This window comes from Dermacentor albipictus, chromosome 1 (genome assembly GCF_038994185.2).
Source record: "Dermacentor albipictus isolate Rhodes 1998 colony chromosome 1, USDA_Dalb.pri_finalv2, whole genome shotgun sequence".
NCBI lineage: Eukaryota > Metazoa > Arthropoda > Arachnida > Ixodida > Ixodidae > Dermacentor > Dermacentor albipictus.
In genome coordinates, this window is record NC_091821.1 from 399513968 (window position 1) to 399536449 (window position 22482).

The 22482-nt window shown below is 45.0% G+C and overlaps 1 protein-coding gene across 1 annotated transcript in view; it reads right to left on the reverse strand.

Moving 5' to 3' along the window:
* Positions 1-3045: 3045 nt before the first annotated feature.
* Karybeta3 (karyopherin beta 3) overlaps positions 3046-22482 on the reverse strand; it is a 54380-nt gene continuing 34943 nt past the window's right edge. Inside the window, exons 13-20 of the mRNA XM_065452484.1 lie at positions 21666-21727; positions 21267-21596; positions 20698-20865; positions 18981-19103; positions 18680-18754; positions 12516-12889; positions 6835-6976; positions 3046-3312 (exon numbers count right to left, since the gene is read on the reverse strand). Coding sequence (XP_065308556.1) covers positions 3226-3312; positions 6835-6976; positions 12516-12889; positions 18680-18754; positions 18981-19103; positions 20698-20865; positions 21267-21596; positions 21666-21727 — 1361 coding nt within the window. The 3' untranslated portion in view covers positions 3046-3225. The remainder of the gene's footprint in view (positions 3313-6834; positions 6977-12515; positions 12890-18679; positions 18755-18980; positions 19104-20697; positions 20866-21266; positions 21597-21665; positions 21728-22482) is intronic.

Sequence of the window (22482 nt, forward strand, 5' to 3'; positions counted from 1 at the left end):
TACCACGCTTGGATTTTATTGTACAATACACGACGCGAATTGTAGCGATTATTTGGGAGGTGGTGGCCGAGTACTGCACCAGGGAGGCCAATTCCCGTTTTTGTGAGGGAGATTGTCAGCTCCTGACTGGAGGCTTACCATTATCATTGAAAAGAAAGGTGTAGGTACAATCAATGCATTTTACCAGTGCTGTCATATGGGGCAGAGACTTGAAGACTGACAAAGAAGCTTGAGAACAAGTTAAGGAGCGCACAAAGAGCGATGCAACGAACATTGCTAGGTATAACGTTAGGAGACAGAAAGAGAGCAGTTTGGATCAGAGAGAAAACTGGTATATACGCTATTCTGATTGACATCAAGAGAAAAAAATGGAGCTGGGCAGGTCATGTAATGCACCAAGTAACCGTTGGACCATTAGAGTTACAGAATGGGTTACAAGACGGGGGAAACACAGCCAAGGACAGCACAAGACTAGGTGGAGCGATGAAATTAGGAAAGTCACGGGCGCTAGTTGGGATTGGTTGGCACAGGACAGGGCCAATGGGAAATCGCAGGGAGAGGCGTTCGTCCTGCAGTGGACATAAAACAGGCTGATGATCATGACAAGACGCTGCTCCGCTTCGGTGGTGGTCGTGGTCAGCCGGCGCACTATTGGAGTGTTGCGTATGCAAGCAGCCGTACATTTGCTCATCTGCGTCTGCGGAATTGTTGTATCAGTATTTCTTTGCGACGGCAGTAAAATTTCGTTATATTGAAATCTTGTATAAATAAGCTTCGTTATATTGAAGTTCATTATATTGAGGTTTAACTGTACTTCCAAGGCCACATTATTTTGCACAGCTCTTTTTTAAAAGTTATGATTGTGTGCGAAGGCAATTTTTCAGCGAAGTTGGCTTTCCACTTGTTTGATATGGGAAGCAAGTACTCCTGTCTGCAAAAGATTGAATGTGCAAAAACTATGTTCTCCACTCGAGTAGACGGCCTATGGAATGCGCCATTTGATTAAAATCTGGCTGCTTAGGCTATGAGGTATTCAAGTAATAGCGAATGCTTAGATTTATGCATAGCCAGGCATAGCAGAGGAGAGTGAAATAGTGAACCAGCTTTCCACCTGCATGGGCACATTATTAGTCTATAATCAAAACACGCTTACATACTTATGGAAGTAGGGCCTCTATATTAGAATACATTGAGTGTTCCTTTGTTGGTGAACTTTCTGGCATAGCTATTCGCTTTTTTTTTTCTTCACCTGTTCCATGTGTTGCTTTCTCTAGAAGGACCTGCATATAGTTTCACATACTTGCCTTGTTCCAGGCTTTCCACTTATGATCAGAAACCACCTCTTATTAAGTTCAGAAACATTGAAGGGCATACATGCACAAATGAGGGCGCACAAGTGCACATTCACACGAATGGCAGTGCATACAAAACTTGCCCTACCACTCTTGTTCAATGGACTGGCTCAAGAGCAAGTGACATGCTCGCGTACACCTCTGGAGTCTAGCCAGGCTGCAGTTTTTTCCAATTTTGGATGAATGAATTGGAGGAGTGCATGAGGAATCAGAGTGAAAAAGTGGCTGTCCTCTGTTGGACGTGCCATTTCATCTGCTATGTGGTTTGGGTGGCCCCATTCTGTAAAGATTGAAGGCCTTTTGGCTCTCTGGAGGGAAGGAAAAATAAAACGTAGCGCTCTGCAAGGGGGCCATGAATACACAAATATTACAAAAATGGAAATGCTCAAGTTCGCCATGGATGGCAACACTATGGGGGGGGGGGGGGGGGCAGTCAAAAGAAGTTAACTCCCAAGCATATGCATCAGCAAAAAATTTAAGAATGTTTGGCCTTTCATTACATTTACAAAATATATATGCAGCATTCAACTTACTGTTTGTTTTGAGAGTTGTTCGTATTCTCCATTCACGTTCTAGTAATGTGTGCTGGAACAGGCTGTGGTGTCAAATCTTGGCTGCAGCAGCTGCATTTTTGATGGGGGGGGGGGCGAAATTCAAGAACGCCCGTGTACTATGTGCACTGGGTACACGTGAAAGAACCGTAGCAGGTCAAAATTAATCCGGAGTCCCCCATTACAGTGTGCCTCGTAATCAGATTGTGGTTTTGACATGCAAAACTCAATGATTTCATTAATTTCGTGCTGGAACACTAAGCTGCCCTCTCGGAATAGCATGCATTTTCAAAGGGGAGAGAGAAGTTGGTCTACAGCAATCCCCTGCATTGTGAATTGTAACATTCTTGAGGGGCCATTAGTCCTAGATGCCTACCTTATGTGCATTTCCTTTTAAGAACGCTAGGTCATGCTGAAATGTGCATGCAATTCATGACCTGAAAGTACGAGGAGCGCAGCGTCAAAGCAAGAAAAAAACTCGATCCAGATTTACTGACCAAGACTGGTTAGCTTGGGTGACCTTGCAAGAATCCGTGTACTGCCTGCATCTACAGACCAGCCAGCTTAGCAGCTGAGTAACAATACAGTCAAAGCAAAAAAAAAGGTTTTATGACTGATAATATTGTCTCTGCATTAAAAAAATTTTCAAGAGTGGTTTATAGGGACGCTGTGACCAGGCATGCTCCCCTAGTTCCAGCAATGATCTGTGCCACAAACGGAAATGTTAATAAAAAGTTTATTCACGAACCATCCACATAAAAGCAGACAGAAATTCGACTGCTTTTATACACTGATTCAATGAGCAGGTGGTGCTGATGGAGGCTACATGTCCGACAGCCTGCCAGGTTCGGAAAATGAGGCTGAGAAACTAGTCGAGGATTGCGTTTTGTGTACACTTGAAATCAATTTAGCCCTTAAGTAGATGCAAATGAAAAACCGTAAAGCTACTGTCATCAATACAACAATCGTAAAACAGCTCTAAAAATCTGGCATTTTATGATAGTCGTAAAAGTTGGATTGGCATGCTAACTAGAAAGCATGCCAGAGCAAGTAGTAGATAGCTTTAAAGGGCAAGGAAACAGCCAGCAGTAATCCGTACACAAAGGCACCCAGTGTAGCAGCAACAGACACATGAGACCAGCTTACTTTTGCTTCCACAGATTTTATTTTCATCCACCCGGAAGCAGGGTGGGCCTCCTTGACAACAGGCCTGCACTTATCACACAGGAAGAACCCTAATATTAGGCAAATGTACAAAATTATCCTATTCACAGTGTGCTGCCTAGATGAGGCGGACAGTCCAATAAATACAGGGCAATGCATCAACATCCGCCAAGGACCTTCTGTAGCGCTTCTTGCTGTGGCAAGCTTAGGGGAGCAACGCACATGGCAAACATCTCCGCATTGCTCTGAAAGGAAGAGAAAATGCGCATTGTAATGATGACATTGCAGGAGCCCTGCTGTTCACCCCGAAACCAGCCTTTCCTCTCGCGCAAAAGCCCCACAACATCACTATGCTCTGCTACTTTTTTATGGCCAACCCTGGTACTAGACCAGACATCCCCTACTATGCTACGCCTGCGGGTGAAACAATTAGTTGCATTAAACAACTGGAACAGGGCAAGAAAGGTGAGCGTACACATGATCATGCCATGCTCTAACTAATTCAGTGCATCTATTGGCGAGTTCCACTGGTCCATCTGGGACAGGCTCTGTTTTTCTTTGCAGCAAATATATACTTTTCACTATTCATCACAGATGAACTTGGTCAACGTTGAGGCACACATTCATCTGGAAGTTTTAGAGCATGCTAATTAAATTACCATCAGCTGCACGTGACGGCTTCCACTGTGATTTATTGCAGATTGTTTTTCTGGCAGACTGGATTGACAAAACCCAAGCGCAATCTCAGCACTCACTTGTGGATTCAGGAAGCATGTTCAGAATGACCAGCAGAATTCTCCTTAGATGGTTCCTCGAAAAATGGTTTGCAGACCTCCAGCGCTTCTTGACAAGGTTTAAGGAGGTCTACAAAGACCTGCTTAGTAATGCACCAAATTATGAACAATGTCTAGCGAAATAACAAAGGACATGCCTGGAGTGTGACACCTGTAATATATATCTAGTTAAGCCATATTCTTTACTGCTTTATACGAACCAAGCTATGAAAAAACATCAAAAGAATCAGTGTCATGGAATACAGCACATGGCACCTTCGCCACAACTGCACTAGTCGCTGTTCACCAAAAATGAGCTCTTGACAGAAACAGTAACAGGCATGACTTGTCTTCTGCTTAGATATGACAAAGGTTCAGTTTTTCGTTTTTAATTTTGGAGAGTATGGAGTACTCTTATCAGTTTTTATCTGACGGTGGAATTTTCTTTGGGACCCCTATAGTAGAATACAAATTAAAAAAAAAAGACAACAGTTGGCAACTAAGGCACACGGACCAGACAGGGCTGTGTTATTTTTCCAATAGCCAATCACAGAAGCAAACGAAGTCGTCGCCATGCGATCTTTTCAAAATGGTGTCGTACTTGATACCTCCCGAGCGCTGCTATTCTTGAAGTCTTTTCATTGACGGAAGCAACGAGGTGTGCAACAGACATGTACAAAATGTGTGGAGTCTGAGCATTTCACTCTTCAAAAGTCCGCAGTACCGTGCATTTCACTGCTGACATTGTTTTACTCGTGAAACTTCACTGCCAAGTGAAGTGAAACTTGACAGTAAATAATTGCAGCAAAGGAAACCTTTTATTTCAGTTCAACAAAGAATTGGGCTTTCACCATTCCACTGTAACAGATGAGTGAAAACATAAAATTATGCACTTATTTTATTTTTGTGGTTAGCGCCTTATTTAAGTATCAGGGAAAGTTTGAAGTACAAACTACCTATTTGCAGCCTCGCAGAGGAACAGTGGCTTGCAGTTATGAGGGCGTGGGCAGGGCTTCACTGCAGACATAAGTTGTATCGCACTATGGAAGCCACTGTTTGCCACATACTAGGCAGAAGGTTACATGTACAGTAACCAACAGGCCTAACCAAAAGTTCCTTATTACATTTTTTTTAAAAATTTCCTCCTGCAGACAAAGGCAGATCATTCGAGGGACAATGCCTTGCAAGTGAAACTTTGGGTTCAATCTTATGGCAGTTTCTATTAGCACCAAAAGCTTACCAAATGTAAATAGTTTAGAGAGGGGAGGGGGCACAAAAATGCCACCTCTTCATATAGCCTGTAAATGAAAGGTGCACATCAGCCTTGTGTATACTGTATTTACTCGCTAAGGATCACACGTTTTTGTCAAAAAAAAAAAAAAGACGCAAGTTCAGGGGTACGATCATTACGCGGGTTAAATTTCCTGCAAAAAGAAAACTTATTTTTTCATCCCACATTTGCTGCGGAATGACAACAGGTCGACAAATAGGCGGCTGCCACTCTATGTAGTGCGGGACACCAAAACAAAAAGGGCGGCCGGCAGAGCGAGCCGAACGCGATTTTTAATGTGACAGCGTAAAGGAGCTCGTGTCGCAGAAAAGCTGGTGTCGGCGGCGTCGGCTGCGAGTGAAAAATCCCAGAAGGCAATTCATAAATAAGATACTTGCAAGATGAGCTGGGTGGGAATCGAACCAGGGTCTCCGGAGTGTGAGACGGAGATGCTACCACTCAGCCACGAGTTCAATAGTTAAAAGCGAAACAAAACCCTCTAGTGAATGCGGTGTTGCCTCAGAAACCTGCCGTAGGGAAGTTATACTGTGGTGTATATAGGTAATTATGAGAATGTAAATTACAGAAGTCGCAGTTACATGAGTAGCGAAGTACGTTTCCGCTACATTTCTTCTGCGCTCTGTGCACACGCAGAGCCATCTTGCGTCAAACACAGAATACCCCCTCCTCGCAATGTACGGCGCGGCCCTGACACGTGGGGCACCACTTGCCCCATGATCGCGTCCACCTTCATGGCGCTTCGCGGCCTGGCTGTCCGTGCTGATCACGACTATTGGCTCGCGTAGATCGCTTTTAATGGGCAGTGCGAATGGGGTGCGATAACGCTATCACGTTCCACTCTTGAAGGCGAAGCCTCTTCCTCCTCCCAGTTTTTTTCTTACCGTGAGTACATTACGTGCATTGAAACAGTTTGTTCTGTATCAGTAATGAATAATATGGTTAATATCGGCAAGTTTGCAGCAATAACGTAGCCATGTCCACTTTGAGGGGACAGAAACAGATGGGCGCGCTAGCTGCCAGTGACATCGGAACACATGGGGAGCATGCTGCGGAAACTGCGACGTTTTACTTCACTACTATCCTAATATTTCACGTTTCCGCTAAGGGTGGGCGAATATCTTAGCTGTGTTACAAGCATCGGCTTATGAACAGGATACACTTCTAACATATCAGTGTAAATGTGGCTGCTAGCTATCGTTGCCGTGCCTAGGAGTGCAGACGAGAAGAATCGAAAGGCGCCTTTTTTGTTGTTGATATTGACCACACCCATTAAAAAGCCTACACATAATAAAGGCAAGTTTGGTTGTAGCTTTTTTTTTTTTTTTGTCAAGTGCAGAAAGTGATGAAAGGAATGAAGTGGGACATCTGCTTAAGAATGTTTAGTGCGTGCAGGCCACTTGGTTTGTCTTGAGTTGTTCGCGCAGCATTCGACAGATGGTAAGCGCGATCATTATTAGCTAGACTTGGCACACGACATATTGCTGCGGCAAGTTCGGGGTGCGATCATTACACGGGAAATAAAAAAGGCAAATTTTGACAACAAAATTCAGGGGTGCGATCATTACGCGAGTAAATACGGTATATGCACATGGGCCTTTGAATTCCAGGCTACATGAGGCTGAACAGAAATTCAGTAATTTATGGCTTCCCCGATCTTTGAAAAATCCCACAGACACACTGTCAACTCAAGTTCAAGCACAAACCTTTAGAGAATGCAGCAAAGCAACCATGCGAGCTCCGACAGGTGAACTGGGTTCCACTGCCTCCTTGGCAAATGCCTCTGCCATCACCATCACCACTCGTGGAAGGTTTGTGTTGTCTTTTCCCAACAAGGCTGGATGATTCCTATGAAGAAAGAGAGAGAGAGAGAGAGACATTCACTTACTATGAATAGTTGGTATCATTCTTGACAAGTTAACGTGTCTTGCTATACTGGCTTTCCACTCCATATAAAAGGTAAAATTATGGACAAAAATTAGCTTGGAGACATGGGCAGAGCGACAACATGTTTTGGGGATTGTGTTCATCCACTATGTTGCAGTTCCATAGCGTCTCACAATTTGGGTGCATAGGGCCACATTCAACAAACGAATGGAGGGCGAAAAGTCTACGCTCATTACAAAGGACCCACGTACGACAGACTTTCGGATATAACAGACCATATTTAAGCCTTAGCTTGTTCTACCTATTTTATTAATGCAATTAAGTTCGCTTTTAACGAACCGCACTACAACGGACTATCGGCTTCAGTGGACAAAATTAGCAGCATTTTTTGTCAAAGTCAAGCATATAAAACGAACTTTTCCCGTGTCAACATGGGCTGCCAACTGAATTGCCAGGGTTAGCTGACGATCGCAGCTCAATATCGTGCGCACGGGGCAGGGAGGAAAGCAAGGTGGAAGCGCCGTCTTTCACCCACGAGGCAAGAGGGGGAGGGGGGAAAGCGGGGGATTCTGCTCTAGTGGTGGCCGCGCGTGTGCAGGAGCTTGAAAGCGATCTGTGATGTAGAAAAAGTACGCCCAGTGCCGACAGCTTCATATGTGCTGTGCTTTCGACATTTAGTTGGCGCTGAAGCGAGAGGGAGCACGAAGGTCAATCGTTCACTGCCGCTGCCGTGCTTATTTAATTTGCTATTGCAATCGATGCTTTGCCTTTCAGGCAAAACTGTGACTTTTTGTTTGTTTGTCACTTAGGGCGTTTGTCACTCACCCTTTGCAATAAAGTTGTTAGACATCGCAACGAAAGTTTCGAAAGTGAGGCGTTTCAGATATTACGAACTTTGGATAAAACGGACGTTTTTTGTTGGATTATCAGAGTCTGTTTTAACGAGAGTCGACAGTATTAGAAGTTTTCTAATATTACTCGAATATTAAATTTGTAATATTCGTATTCGTTCCAAAAACTATGCATTTGGAAATTTCAAATATGCATTAAGCGGCACCGTGTTCACTAAAGAAGAAGACTGGGTGGACGCCCTGGGAAGCGACGACCACCAGACCCAGCTCCGGGCCGTCCAGAGGGCTCACGAAAGGGCGGAGGCTCACGGGCTTCCCGTCCCAACGTGGTTGCGGCCCGCGACCCCTGCCGACCACTAAACCAAGAGTGGGTGGGGAGGGGTTCCTCAGGACACAATAAAGTTATTTCCTCCTCCTTTAAAGGTTGCCAATATTTGGATATCGTCGAATATTCAGAGGGATTCGATTATGCGAAACTTAATAAACCGACAACAGCCTCCCCCCCCCCGCCCCACCCTCCACACACACACACACAGCAAACGACCTCGGCGACTGCACTTGAGTGTGTGCGCTGCACTCGCTTTTCATTGCTGTATGGTGGCCACCATGACGTACTATGTGAGGCCTGGCAAGGCTCATTGACATTGACATAGCAGCATGGTGGCATTGTAGGCTTCTTTGTGTGTTGCACCACCAAACGGATGCAATCGTTTGACTTTCTTTGTGGCTAACCTACAATACAAGGACCTGATTTCCTGCACTTTTGCCGGCACATGTTATGGCAGAAGAAGGGGATTATGGCAAGCCGTCCATTATGGCATGCCGAAATGAAGAGAAAAAAGTGATATTTGGAAATAGTTCATAAAGAGGGCATGACAACTACGCTTGCCAACCATCTGAAGTAGCATCCGGCTGCTGTTAAGGTGTGCCTGGGAAAGATCAGCCAGCGATAAATGACTGTGTACTGCACTGAGCCAGTGTTGGAAAAGAAGACTCAAGCTCTCCATAATAAGGTGGCTGCCATGGTAGCGCTTGATTTACAGCCTTACGGTGTTTGTTGAAGACTGCGGATTTAAAGAACATATGGCTGAGGTTGTTCCTAACTATCGCTTACCATCGCGCACTACACTTTCACCCACACTTGTTCCGTGCTTGTATGACGACACATGGAAGAAGGTGAACGTCGAGCTCGGCAGTGCTTTTGGAGGAGGAACAACAGCTGTTGCCTTTAGCAGCTACATGTGGACGTCATGCGCTAACGAAAGCTATGTGAGCTTCACTTGCCACCTTTTGACATCAATTTTTCAAATGAAACGATTCACGCTCAATTCTCGTGACACGGCTGCCAGTCACAGTGCGGGGACATAGCAGAATTAATTGACGAGATGTGCGCTGAATGGGAGATACCCGATGACTGCCAAAAACACATTGTGACAGATAATGGGCATAACATCCGAGCCGTGGTCGGGAGGCTCCCATGGAATGAGCACCTGTGCTTCGCTCACACCCTGCAGCTTGCTATCAATGACCCAATATCCCTTATTCCGTCTATTGATCGCTTGTGCAAGAAGGCTAGGCACATTTTTGGTCACTATAAGCACTGTTCGTCGGCACAAAGGGGGCTAGAAAAATACTAAAAAAGAACAGGCAAGGATCCCCTTTTTTTAGTGCAACATGTGGAAACCAGATGGAACAGAATACTTCATGCTGTCCCGCCTCTTGGACTTGAAGGAAGCAGTCACTGTTGAGCTAGCCACATTGAACAACAGCATTGATGGCCTAAGCTCACTAGAATGGAAGGAGACCTCTGAATACATCAAAGTACTGAAGCCATCCTATTATGCTACTATGATTGCTAGTGCAGATAGATATCCGTCACTTTTCTTCTCAAGTACCAATTATTTTTTGGGATGCTGAACTGTCTGAGCAACTTCAGTGGCATAACTGAATTCCCTAGAGAACTAGCTAGTTTCATCAAAGCAAGATTCCCTTTGTATGCAGAGAATAAGGAAGCAGGCTTGGCCATGTTTTTGGACCCACGTTTCAAGTCCTCAATATTCAAAATCAACAAACAGGAGATGATGGGGTTAAAAGATCTGGTGCTTCAATATCTAGCCTTATGTCCTACTGGGAATACGACTAACCCAGAAGCTAAAAAGCAAGAGCCAAAACAATCAGCGCAGCTCTCCTGTGATATTTGCGATGCTTTTGATGATCTTGCAAGTAGCCAAGCAGGAAATAGAAAACTTTCTTCATCAAAATGGGAAATTGCTGCACATTCCAAGGAGGCATTACTAAGAAAGGACAATAATCCCTGTAGCTGGTGGCAGGCTGTGGGCTCCTTCAGGTACCTCAGTCTAGCCAAGCTTTGCCCTTAAATACCTGCCAATACCAGCCACTTCTGTCCCAAGAGAAAGAGCACTTTCTGTGGCAGGGGAAGTTGTGTCTGCTAAAAGGGGGCCCCTGCTTCCTGGCCACGTAGAACAACTCATCTTTCTGCATGACAGCTTTCAATGTTTGTTGCCACTTAATTAAAACTGCAAAATTTTGTGCGCAATACACATGTGATTTGAAAAGCTAGTCTCAGTAAGTCTGTCACAACAGTGACTGTTTTGTAGATATTGTGGGCATTTATGAGCTATACATTGTCATCTGTACATGATCATCATCATGTGGGGTTCATATGGGGTTCTTAATCGCTTGTGGGGCTCGCTCTTGTGTGATCTGTGCTTTGGGCCTGGTCGGTTCACCACATCTCCAACGCGTAATAAACGTTGTGATAACTGCTGCATCACAATATTGATATTTTTGTGCAATCACACATTTCGTTCTAATAATATTGTTTTCAACATAAATATATGGTGGAATAAGAGTTTATTAGTGAAAGAAGCTTCTGTCTGATCATTCGATATTCAAAGCTAGATATTCGTATTCGATTAATATTTAAAAAATTTGATATTCACACGCCCCATACTAAAAAACTTTCATGCTACAGTAACCATGCAAGAAATGCCATTCTTGTGTGATGAAACGAGAACCAACGGCCAACAAAACCAAATTACTTTTCCAAGCATCACTTCAGCAGGATTTCGTTAGAGCATTCTGCCAGCATTTATAAAACAATAATTATTTCATAGAATGATTTCATTCATAATTTTGACAACACTTCCTAAGAGATGGTTAAAAAGATCTGCACATTGCTGGAGAAGCTGCCATGAGGTTGTCCAGTTCAAGGAAAACAACCAGAATAATGCATGCACACCAGCTTGTTAAAAAAATTAAATTATGGGGTTTTTTGTGCCAAAACCACTTTCTGATTATGAGGCACGCTGTAGTGAAGGGCTCCGGAAATTCTGACCACCTGGGGTTCTTTAACGCGCACCTAAATCTAAGTGCACGGGTGTTTTCGCATTTTGCCTCCATCGAAATGCCGCCGCCATGGCCGGGATTCGATCCCGCGACCTCGTGGTAAGCAGCCCAACACCTAGCCACTGAGCAACCAAGGTGGGTGCACACCAGCTTGTAACAACGTTCCAATTGACTTCTGCTCCTGCACTTGTAGCATCGCTGTTTAATGATGTGCGGCATGAAAACATCACACGCACACAGGATGGGCACTAACTGATAGCCAAAAAATTCATTTGCCTGTGCAAAGGGTAGAATTCTCACCCATGGCAACTGCACACAAAGTAGTTTATCAGCAAGTTCTATACCTAAACTGCATGCCTATTGTCTACCTATTTATTCATAGTGACATCTTTACAGCAGCACTTCAATGTAGGAATGCAATTTTTTGCTAGTTAGTGGTGTATGCTGGTGGCAAGTTGCATTTACAAGTGAGCCCACACAGCTCTTGCAGTGGTGCCTGCAGTGAATCTGTTGACGAATTCTAATAGCAGATTCTGAATCCTTCTGAAGCATCATTTTCTGCTTGTAGATAACTAAGTGCTGCAATCTATCCCTGGAAACTGCTTTAGAACCCTCAGCTCATGCTTTTGATAGCCGCAAATGCACCACATTATCTTTTTCACCCTGTTGTCATCATCCTGCCACGGCAGTGTTGTTTACGTCAGATTTTTTTAAAATGTAGATGCTAGATATCTTGTGGCAGCTGGGCAAACCAGCACGGCGTAACATTAAACACAGTGTCGTGTCCTCGGAACATTTTGACAGCACATGAACATTTCGGTGGCGCTTCTAGAAGAGATGCAGTGAATTTTCATCCTCAACCATCACAATGTCACCAGCCATCAACACTGAAGTGTGTGAAGGACAGCTGTGACGAGCAGTGCGGAGGAGCACAAGATATCTACATCTTTGGCCACCGCAGGAGCTCCAAATGACAACAGTTTTCCGATGACAATTTCGAAATGCTGACTGCGCTTTGCAATGGCAGATCGAGAGCACAATGTCAAGCCAAGAGTGTGGCTCAGAGAAGCCGAGATTGCTCCACCGAAATCTGAAGTAGGCCAGAGTGCCGATTCTCACCCTGAAACTCATAATTCTGATCACGCATACTACATTGATCTATACACGAGTTGCCTTCTACAGTACTAGTTGGCTGCTACAAATCTACCATAGGAATTTTGGATCGGCCTACAGCAAGAACACCTGTGGACAAAAAAGTAGGAGAGGTAGGGGGTACGTACACTTCCAATAGTGAACAGAGCAGCCCATAGACGTGTGGGTTTTCCTCATCGTCCTCCCAGACAGGCAGCCAGGAAAACCACCGAGGGATAAGTTCATCAGCATTGACTGCTTGGGAACGCCACAACAACACCTTGCTGACAGCCGAGATTGCATTTTCGGTGGCAAACACACGCTCAGGAGCCCTTGAATCTGGAGCTTCAATCATGGCGACCAGTGTTGGTACGGCCTGAACACATGCTTGGGCGAAGCCTTCGCCTGCAAACTGTGCCAGCACACCGATGCCATAGCTGGCTGCCTGCCGCACCTCAGGACTGGCACTTGTCAGCAATGCCAGCAGTCGCTCCAAGAAGCAGCTACGATAGCGCTCACATGCCTGTAATGACAATAGTCAAAAATGAGTTGTAGAGCGTGGCACTGACTAAGCAGTTTCCAAAACTACCCAATGCTAAGTACAGAAGTAAAAAGGTCTCACTTTAAACATGTAGCTCTAATATCAATACACATAGTTGCTGCTGTATAACCTGCTTGAGGGGCAGTGTCAGGGTATTGTGCTCAGCACTGCCCCAAAGCCACATCTGAAGGAGAAATTTATGTGCAACCTGACACCTCCATTCAGTACACTGAAATCTTAATACAACTAATCTCATGGTACCATCAAAAATTATTTGCCATTCTGAAATATTGTTAGAAAAAAAAAAAGTTAATTCATATTAAATTTAACAAAAGAAAGGAAAGTTGTACAGTAGTTGCAGCACACCTCATGAAATGTCACATTTTCACCCGAAATGAGAAGCATTGATCGTGATAGCAAATTAGTAGACAGCCATACAAAGTAAGGACAGTAGTGTGTGACATGTTTTTTGTATCTCCAGCGATTCCAGATACAGCCGCGATTTCAGGTTTCTTTCACGCTCAATCGAAATGAGGGAACCCTCCCCCCGCCATACATGCGCTGCTTACATCATGTTCTGAAGTATCCATAAGCTTCCATGAACCTTCCGTCATCCCATTGTGAACAAGGCTTCCGTAGCGAAGCCGAAACGTCTCTTCGATTTATTAATATTTTAGCACTTCTGTTGGTTGGTGTCCTTCGTTTTATTACTTCAAGCTGTCGGTAAAGTGTGCAGCTAGCACTTGTGAGCCCCGAACCATCTACAAAAATCATTTTGAAAATTTTATATACAGTTAAACCTTGATATAACAAACTTCAATAGAACGAAATTCTCCATATAACGAAGTAACTAACTTCTCATAACCTCTTGTCCATAGAACACCATGTATTTAGAAATTCAATATAACGAAGTGCGTTTGTAAGCCATTTCAATACGACATTTCACTGCCGCAGTAAAGGTATGCCGAGACAATAAATGAAAACCTGCGCAGGCACAAATGATCAAATGATTGAATTACAAGCGGCTGTTTGCAAACGCACCTCTCAAATCGCCCCCATCCTGTTCCGTATAAAGTCCAAGTGTGATAAGATCCTACCACACCCACCACACAGTGTGCTTTAGGTGCGAGTGAAAGTGTCCAAGGGTGAGAGAAGGATGGTGGCTTCACCAGTGCCGCCTTCCCGCATAAGCAAAGAGGGGGAGGGGAGCAAGCTTGTGGTAACACAAGCGTGCGTGATGTGGGAGGCAGGGACAAAGTGTGGGGTGCAAGTTGGCGCTCGTCTCGGCCGTGGATGCACTTGGTTGTAAGTGCGGCTGAACGCATATGCAGCCGCTCGCTCTGCTTTAGAGGTAACCTGCCGCGTATGCAAGGAGTGGGCGTGTCAAGATGGCGTGGCACAATGTAAGCTGTCCTTCCGCGCGTTTAGTATTGGAGGTTGTGTGATCTCAAATTTCAGTGACCCATTGGAGCGAGAGGCAGACGAAGCATTCACTCCCTGCTGCCGGCACTTTTCCTGAAGACCTCCCAGTGCGAGCGACACTAGACAGCTTTAGTTTAGTGTACGCTATAATATAGCGGGTCGTTACTGCGCATGCGCAGAACGCTAAACGACCCAAAGCGTACGCACACTATTTCTCAGATTTAGCGCTAGCATCTGTGGGGATGCGCGACTCTCGCGTGTCCCCTGATGTTTTTCCCACATAGCGCGTCTCCTGTACTCCCGCCTCGCTGCGTGGCCTGCGTGACGCCCGCGGCGGTCGATGTGGTTGAAGCGCAGTGCGAGAGATGGCGTGAGTGTTGCGCTGCTAACGCTGCCGACAGGCGAGGTTACCTGGGCGCCGAAAGGAAGGCGCTTGCTCTCTTTGGGTTCGGGAAGCGAGCGGGACGGACGTGCCGTGCCGCGCGCCGACCGATGCTTCGGCGAGACCGTCTCGCGTGGCCGCCTTCGAACGCGGCATGATTCGCGTGACTATACACGCGAACGACCAGGCGTTGGGATACAGCATGGGGCGAACATATTCGCTCGCTTCCGGTCGCGGTGGGTCGAACTTCTAGATTTGTCGCGCGCCCATCGGCATGTTTTGTGGATAGCAACTCGGCTGGCAGGCATTGATGTATGAAAGGTGCAATAAATGCCCTTGTGATTGTTTGCACTACTGTGTTGTCGTTCCTTTGTCCCAAGAGTACGGTGTGAGAATCCCCACATCAGACCCCACAACGCGAACGACCAGGCGTTGGGATCCAGCATGGGGCGAACATATTCGCTCGCTTTCGGTCGCGGTGAGTCGGACTTCTAGATTTGTCGCGCGCCCATCGGCATGTTTTGTGGATAGCAACTCGGCTAGCAGGCATTGATCTAAGAAAGGTGCAATAAATGCCCTTGTGATTGTTTGCACTACTGTGTTGTCGTTCCTTTGTCCCAAAAGTACCGGAGGAGAACCCCCACACATCCTTGCATGGTTTGTGTAGCTTGCGTGAAACATGGCGGCGGTCCCGGCTGCCCACTTCAAGTTGAATTAGGCGTCGCTTTTGTAAAATTCACTTCGTTCGTACTAAAAGACTGTGTAAACGGATTTCACTTAGTCTCGGGCTGCTTCGACAACTGAGTATATAGATAACCTTATGGTGTTTTCTTGATTGCCTCTTGTTTCGAACGCGTCGAAGCCTAACGGAAGAAACATTCGAGATGTCAGTGCCACCTATAGCTGCAGTCAGGATATAACCACAATGACGGCCTATGGCCTCTGAGATCCGAAGATCTCCCAGGGCAACTAAAACTAACAAACGTGCGCTGCTTAGCATGCGCTATACTATAGCGTATGTCTGCTATCAGCCGCGGGGACAGAGTGCATGTGAAAGCATGGCTGACTTCGCTGAATTCATACCGCCGACAAGATATCGTAGACTTACGTGGCATGAAACCATATCATTCGTCGCCAACTCCCAAATTTATCAAAATGAATTGTTTTCCCATTCAATATTAAAGTTTTGCATCCATCCATCCATCCATCCCATTCAAAATGGCTTTTTTGATCACCCGATAATGCGTAAGATTCTGGGGCCCCTTTTCGCGTAAGAAAAATCTATAGGCAACTGTACTTATTTGCATAAAAGGTCAAATTTTAATAGAATGAAATTTCGATATAACGAAGCAAATTGACGATCTTACGGACTTGGATATATCGAGCTTAACTGTAAATCCCTTTTCCTATGCTCTTTGATGACCAACTTCAGGTTGAGGTAAAGCCTTTTGGCGGTGACCTTTCCCACAAGTCAGCCGCAACTGAGGACAGTGCAATAGGTGCAATTTCGCAATTTTCACAGTGCCGATTTGCACATCTGCGAGCAGTCATGTGTTGCCTCAGAAATGAGCGCTATGGTAATAGGGCTGACGAGCATTTAGGATCACAGTCACTCCGGAAGATATGATGATTACGATGGCACCAGAAACGCGCGTGAAGACTTGGGAGTGCAAAATGTTTTGTGGCTTCACAAATAAAAGATGCTACAGGTGTCAGTGACGACACCAACAGTGGTTCAAGCACTGCTACGTGGTGCATACCTTTCGTCTTATCTCACATCACTTCTCTTCAGTTTTACGCGACCACACTACAGACAATACAAGAATTTTTCAAAGGCTGCGCACATGCAAAATATATAGACCAAGCAGCTGTGCTTGTCCAGGAATGTAAGCAGACAACAAGACAATGTGCCCGCACTTTCATTGGTGAGGTGGTTCCTCCCCTTTCCAAGTACCATACAGCTGCCGCGAAGCATATTGTTTGGCCCCTGACTACCGAAGACACTGAGCTGGTTAGGCCCAGCTGGCGGGGGAGCCAAGCAGTATGCCATTGCAGGAAGCTCACCCTTGATATATGTTCGCACCCGTAGACGAATACACGGAGATCTGGCATGAGATGAAACCTACGGGATGCATTGACGGCCGCGCGCGTGATGTGGGGTTCGTGGGCAGTCAGACAGTAACTACAGCGAATACGTATAGCAGAAATTTGTATCTGCAAGTGCTGGTAGAAACGGCGGAAGCTTAAATGTAGACAACTTTCTGAACTAATGAATTTGCAGAATACAGTATAATCTGACAGTGTTGCAAAGTCACGGTCATACGCCTAATATCTGCACTTTGCGATGATGCACATTGTGACAGATGATTGCGAAACGCACTTGCCACCTCGACTGTTCTTTCTGTGGTGATGGAAATGTAAAAAACAGCAAATTGATTCTATCGCTGAAACTTGATTTTCCAGTCTGCCCGATAATTCTCATTTTTGCAAGCTCTTCAGTGTCTCTAAGATAAGTCGGCGACAGTATTTACTTTCAGCACACATATGAAGAGCCAAAGAGCGACGATTAGCATGCGTTCAATGTGGACCATGCGCCAAACACATGTGGCAGCAGCAAAAGGCTTCTCCGTTGCCTAAACAATCCCCGCGCCCACTGATCCAGCATGCTGCCACAACACCCCCCCTACCACCTATATCCCCCCTTGTTCCTCCTTCGTTTGTTCACTTGCTCTGTGTCTCCTCCTTCTCCTCCACATCTCCCTCGTCACTCTCCTCTCGGCTGGCGTGCCTCATTGAGAAGCGCACTCGCTGCCTCGGCTTGTCTGCGGGATTTTCCGGCAGCCGTATTATAACCGATATTTCATCTCGCGCCGTGGCACTATAAGCGGTATGCATACACATCGAGTTCTACGTGATGATAAACAGTAGTCAGGAAAGACCACATTATATGCAGCCCTGCCTATAATGTGGTCATTACACATTATAAGTCGTCTGAACTGTACACCCCAAGGTTGTTGAAGAGCAGACATAGCTTTCCCCATAGGCAGCTACTAGCTAGATTCCAGGCAGTACAAACCACTAGCAGCGACTACCGTATTTATTCGAATCTAGGCCGATAGTTTTTTTTTTTTTCATATAATCACATACCAAACTCTGGGGTCAGCTTAGACTCGAGAATTTTTTTAAAGATGCACCAGTTTGTAATTGAAAATGATAAATATGGTGCATAGCTAGCACCATCTAGAAAAATCAGCTTCGCAGTCCCTATTAGCCGCGGCAGCAGAAGTACACGAGCGACGTCGCTATTTTGACCTGTGTTGTATCGGCGCAAAGTATGGCGTTATCGTAATGGCACCAAACAGGCGATGCCACTATAAGTGCCGCCAGAGAGAAAGGATTGTGCCGCTTTCAAACGAAGAGTTGTGCTAGCCGCAGAGGCATCGTCAAACATTCAAGCCGGGCGGGACTTCAGCATTGACGAGAAAAACATCCGTCATTGGAGGGGCCAACGGGGGACGCTTTTTGTGTGTGTTGCAATGAGATGACAGTGATAAGGAAAATAAACGTGTGATAACAGAGAGGAGCTGTTCACCAAGATAGTGCCACGTTTGGATGTGTCCAAGCCGTGCTGCACTGTCTGCGCATGCATGGGCGTGCGGACTCGAGATTGCGTGCATCCACATGCGTGCATGTGGTCTGGGCTATAGTGACGAGGCTAGCAGTGATAACGTAGAGTGAGCTTGGCATATTCATATTAAATAAATGCTGTTTTCATTTTGCGAACGCTGTCCTCACTTTTTTGTTCGGCCTACATTCGAGGCAAGCTTTTTTTTTTTTTTTCTGGCTTCGAATGTTCGGGGGTCGGCTTAGAATCGCAATGAGCCTAGACTTTAGTATGTGTAGTACTACCTTGAAGTGATTCAGTTAAGACAGCTAAAGATGTCTACTGGCAAAAAGTGCAAACTTACCGGTCCCCCATACTCAACAATGTCATCAAAGACACACAGGCCCCACTGGTGGTCTGGCCAGGGCCGGTCAGGACCCTAAAGGGAAGGTAAAGACGTCATGTAGTAAACTTCAAATAGCCAACGAATTTCTTAAACCCCAGTTCGCTATTTTAAACATTTTTTTTTAAACCCCAATATAAGTAAACATAAATTAAGAGGTTACGAATGTTTCAACCCAGGTTAACATGGAAAAGTAGCTAGATGCCATCGCTGATACCAAAATAACTTCCTACAGAATAAATAAAATATTGCATAAGCTCACCAGCAGCCTTGTAAAATGAGGCAGCAGCTTGTCAAAGTAAGGGAAGAACTCCTCCTTGTAACAGGATAGTAGTGGCCTCAGGATGTCAGCAATTTTGCTCAACAGAAAGACGTCTTCATCATCCTGCACACACAAATGCAAGGTCCATCTTAGTGTGAACGCATTTCATTGCAGAAATGCCATTTAACCCGTTATGTACAAGTGTTGCCTGCAGGCAACACACCATAAAAAAATTTTCTTCAGAAGTTTCTGTTTTGAGTACGAAGTTTCCAGCTAAATCTCTTCAGCCAACACTTAACAACAGGCAGCAAGCATCATTTGTTGGGTTAGAGCAGGAACAGACGATGAGAATAAAGTTTGGTACGCTTCCTGCTATCTTTTGAAAGCAGTCAGAGAAGAAAGAGTGATGCAAGTTACCAGACGGCAGCGGTACAATGAAGTTGATGCAGAAAAAGTGCAATGTACATCTCTTGTGCAAGTTTTCTACAAAAAAAAAAAAAAATAGGCGGCTTGGGGTGAAGCTTGCTGTGTTGTGCATGATGCTGCCTACCTATTGCTGAAAAAGTTTTCACAAAATATTTTTTTTTTCTTTTCATTGAATACGCTTACTTTCAGTGAATTTTGCATATTTTGATGAAAATGAAGCATTTAATTTGGGTACCTTTATGTTACAGCACAAATATTCACAAAAAGTACATGGCACAGGCACACATACACTGTAGCATTCATTGCTTAGTCCATTACAAGCGGCCATATTGACAAGTGAATTTCAACAAATGCAGCAGTGCTTTAGCCAATCTGTACATCGCATTTAAGGGCTTGTTTCTACATCACAGATGCACAAAGCAACAGTCCCAGGATCTTCTCTTCTGTAAAGGACCTGTTGTCTAAGCTCCCTCCTTTTTTTTCTTTGACAAATTGTGTGCCTATATACTTGCTTGTAATTCCGATGACGCATCATATTGACCTTTTCCAGTGTTTCCAATTCTGTTGCATCTTTTTATTAATTTTTTTTATTAAAACTGTGCGAACACTTTTGTAGTGCTGGTAATGTGTCACTGCCCTCTTTTAACTCTCATCTTAGTGTTTGTTGTTGTTTCCATTACTTTATTTTACAAAAGTGCAAACTGTGTACCTGAATACCCGTTAGTAATACCGGTAGTAATAATCTTCACCTCATCAGTGTTTTTTGTTTCTGCTTTGCAATTACACTTTTTTCTTTTTCCACAGTTTATTATGCCATTTTTGTAGATTGCACGATTGTTTGTTTCCTTGCTGATGTTTCGTAGCCGAATTGTCATGCACTTTAACTATACCACGTGCTTTCCTCACTCCATGCCTCTCTGGAGAACTGCGAGGTATTTCAAAATAAATAAATGAAGCATTTTGAAGGGCAAGCCTCTGATCTTTATTTAATGGGCAGCGACACAAAAGACGGTTGTGTCAAATTTTTATTTGGCATAGTAGCACTGAACAAGAGAAGCAGCGCTGAAGGTGTATTTATCTGACCATCACTGTAAACTTGAAAAGGAGTGAAATTTCAGTATGAACAAAAGGCAGGTTGTCTTATAAATGAAATTGTAGGCTTCATGCTCATGTAAAGGAGTGACATTTAGCTTGGGCATTCAAGACAGCATTGTCTAGCGAGGGGGCAAGTTTATTCACCATGCTTTAATATGCCAAGGCTGGCTAAGTGATACGCGGGACTCAAACATACCTCATCGAGTAGCTCCTCCTCAACAAGCTCGTCATAGTCTTCGTCCCTACGCTTCAGCTGGCGCTCATCGGCCCGTTCAAAGTGCTCCCGCAGGTACTTGTCCAATATCCCAATCAAGATGTTGATCTGTTCCTCTGACAGGCACTTTGTGCCCAGCACTGTCAGGCACTGTAACAACACACAAAAAGCAGACAGATAAAGAACGAGCAAAATGAACAGCAGAGCAGCAGTGACAGTAAACAGCAGCAACAGCTCACCAAAAATTAGCTCTCTGCAAACAAGTTGAAGAGTGGGTACACAGGCGCACAAATTTCACACAAATGTGAAAACACAATTACGAAAGAAAATATTAGTGTCACCAAGCTGAACAAATAATACTTGCCTCAAAGGAGGCCTGTGGCACTATAGTCCCATCAACGTTAAGCATTCAAAGTTCTCCTTAGCCTGAGCTTTTTGAGCACTTGGGAAAACTGAAATCAAACAGTTCTTGCTGCACACATTTCGATGCATCTTCCCTGGTGTGCATTAAACAAGGCGGCACCCCAAAACAAAACACCCAATCTCCACACCTGTGAGAAGCTGGACATGTGGTCAGACAGGACTTCCTTCTCTGGCTCTCCATCAATGGCACTGAGCAGCTCAGGGCAGATGTACTGCCACATCTCAGCCACGTAGGCATCGCCCCGGATGCGTGCGCACTCTAGCAGGCAGGGCAGGGACTCGGCCGCTGCCGACCGCACGGCGTCGTGGAAGTAAAACTTGAGCATGGGCACCATCAGCTTGACCACTTCCTCGGCATACGAGGCGAAGCCCTCCTTCAGCTCCCGTGCATAGCACACCAGCATCTGGCAGGCGGTTGCCTTCTCCTCCAGGCCCACCGTACGGATGCCAAAGTTTTGCTGTAATGCACACACAACAGGTGTTCACAGCCTGTCTCCCCTCTTCAGTCATGGAAGTTCACTCCTCACCTGGTCTCCAAAGCTGACAAACTGCCAGTCCTCGTCCCCTTCAACAACCTTCATGTCATCACCTGTACAATTCAAACAAAAAAGAGAAAATAGCTCCCTTCACAGCAGGATGTCTACTACATTGGCACTTTCAAATCCCACGATTTTTCCAGGTTCTCCCAGACTTACTTTATTTTAAGATTCCCTGGCAAACTATGACACTTGAGGTTCGTGAAGTTGCTATACTAGCTCACAATTTTCAACTACTGCCAGTAAGCTGTAAATCAGGTGGGATGCATTATCGGATTTGACTGCATCATGTGTTTCATGATATTCCAAACACCCTGCCAGGCTCACAGTCGCAAAACAAGCAAAAGGCACCAATTACTTGTGGATTGCAAAACTTTGCTTCATTCTGGCATACCACTTAGCTTTGCAGTAACCATAGCAGGTACCAAGGACCTTTATTCAAGCAACTGGGGTGAAAATTTCCCATTTTTTCCAGAACTGAGATATTCCCTGAGAATTCCAGGTTTTCCCTGGTTACTGAAACCCTGCAGGGGCACAATATCAAGGGTTTTCACGTACTCACTACAAGCCATCACAATGTCAAGCACGAGTTTTCGTAGCATGGCTGAAAGACTTAGACAACACAACTAATGTCACTGACATGGCTGTTGATCAAACTGCAGTTTGCCAAAATTCAGCTCTCTCATAGACAAATTCAGGTTGTGGCTGGCTGTTAGATTGACTGGCAATTTCCCAATTGAAGTTCCATCAAATTCAAGCCTTTTTGCTAAATTTTATCAAAATGCGAGTGAGCTGCAACCAATTACAT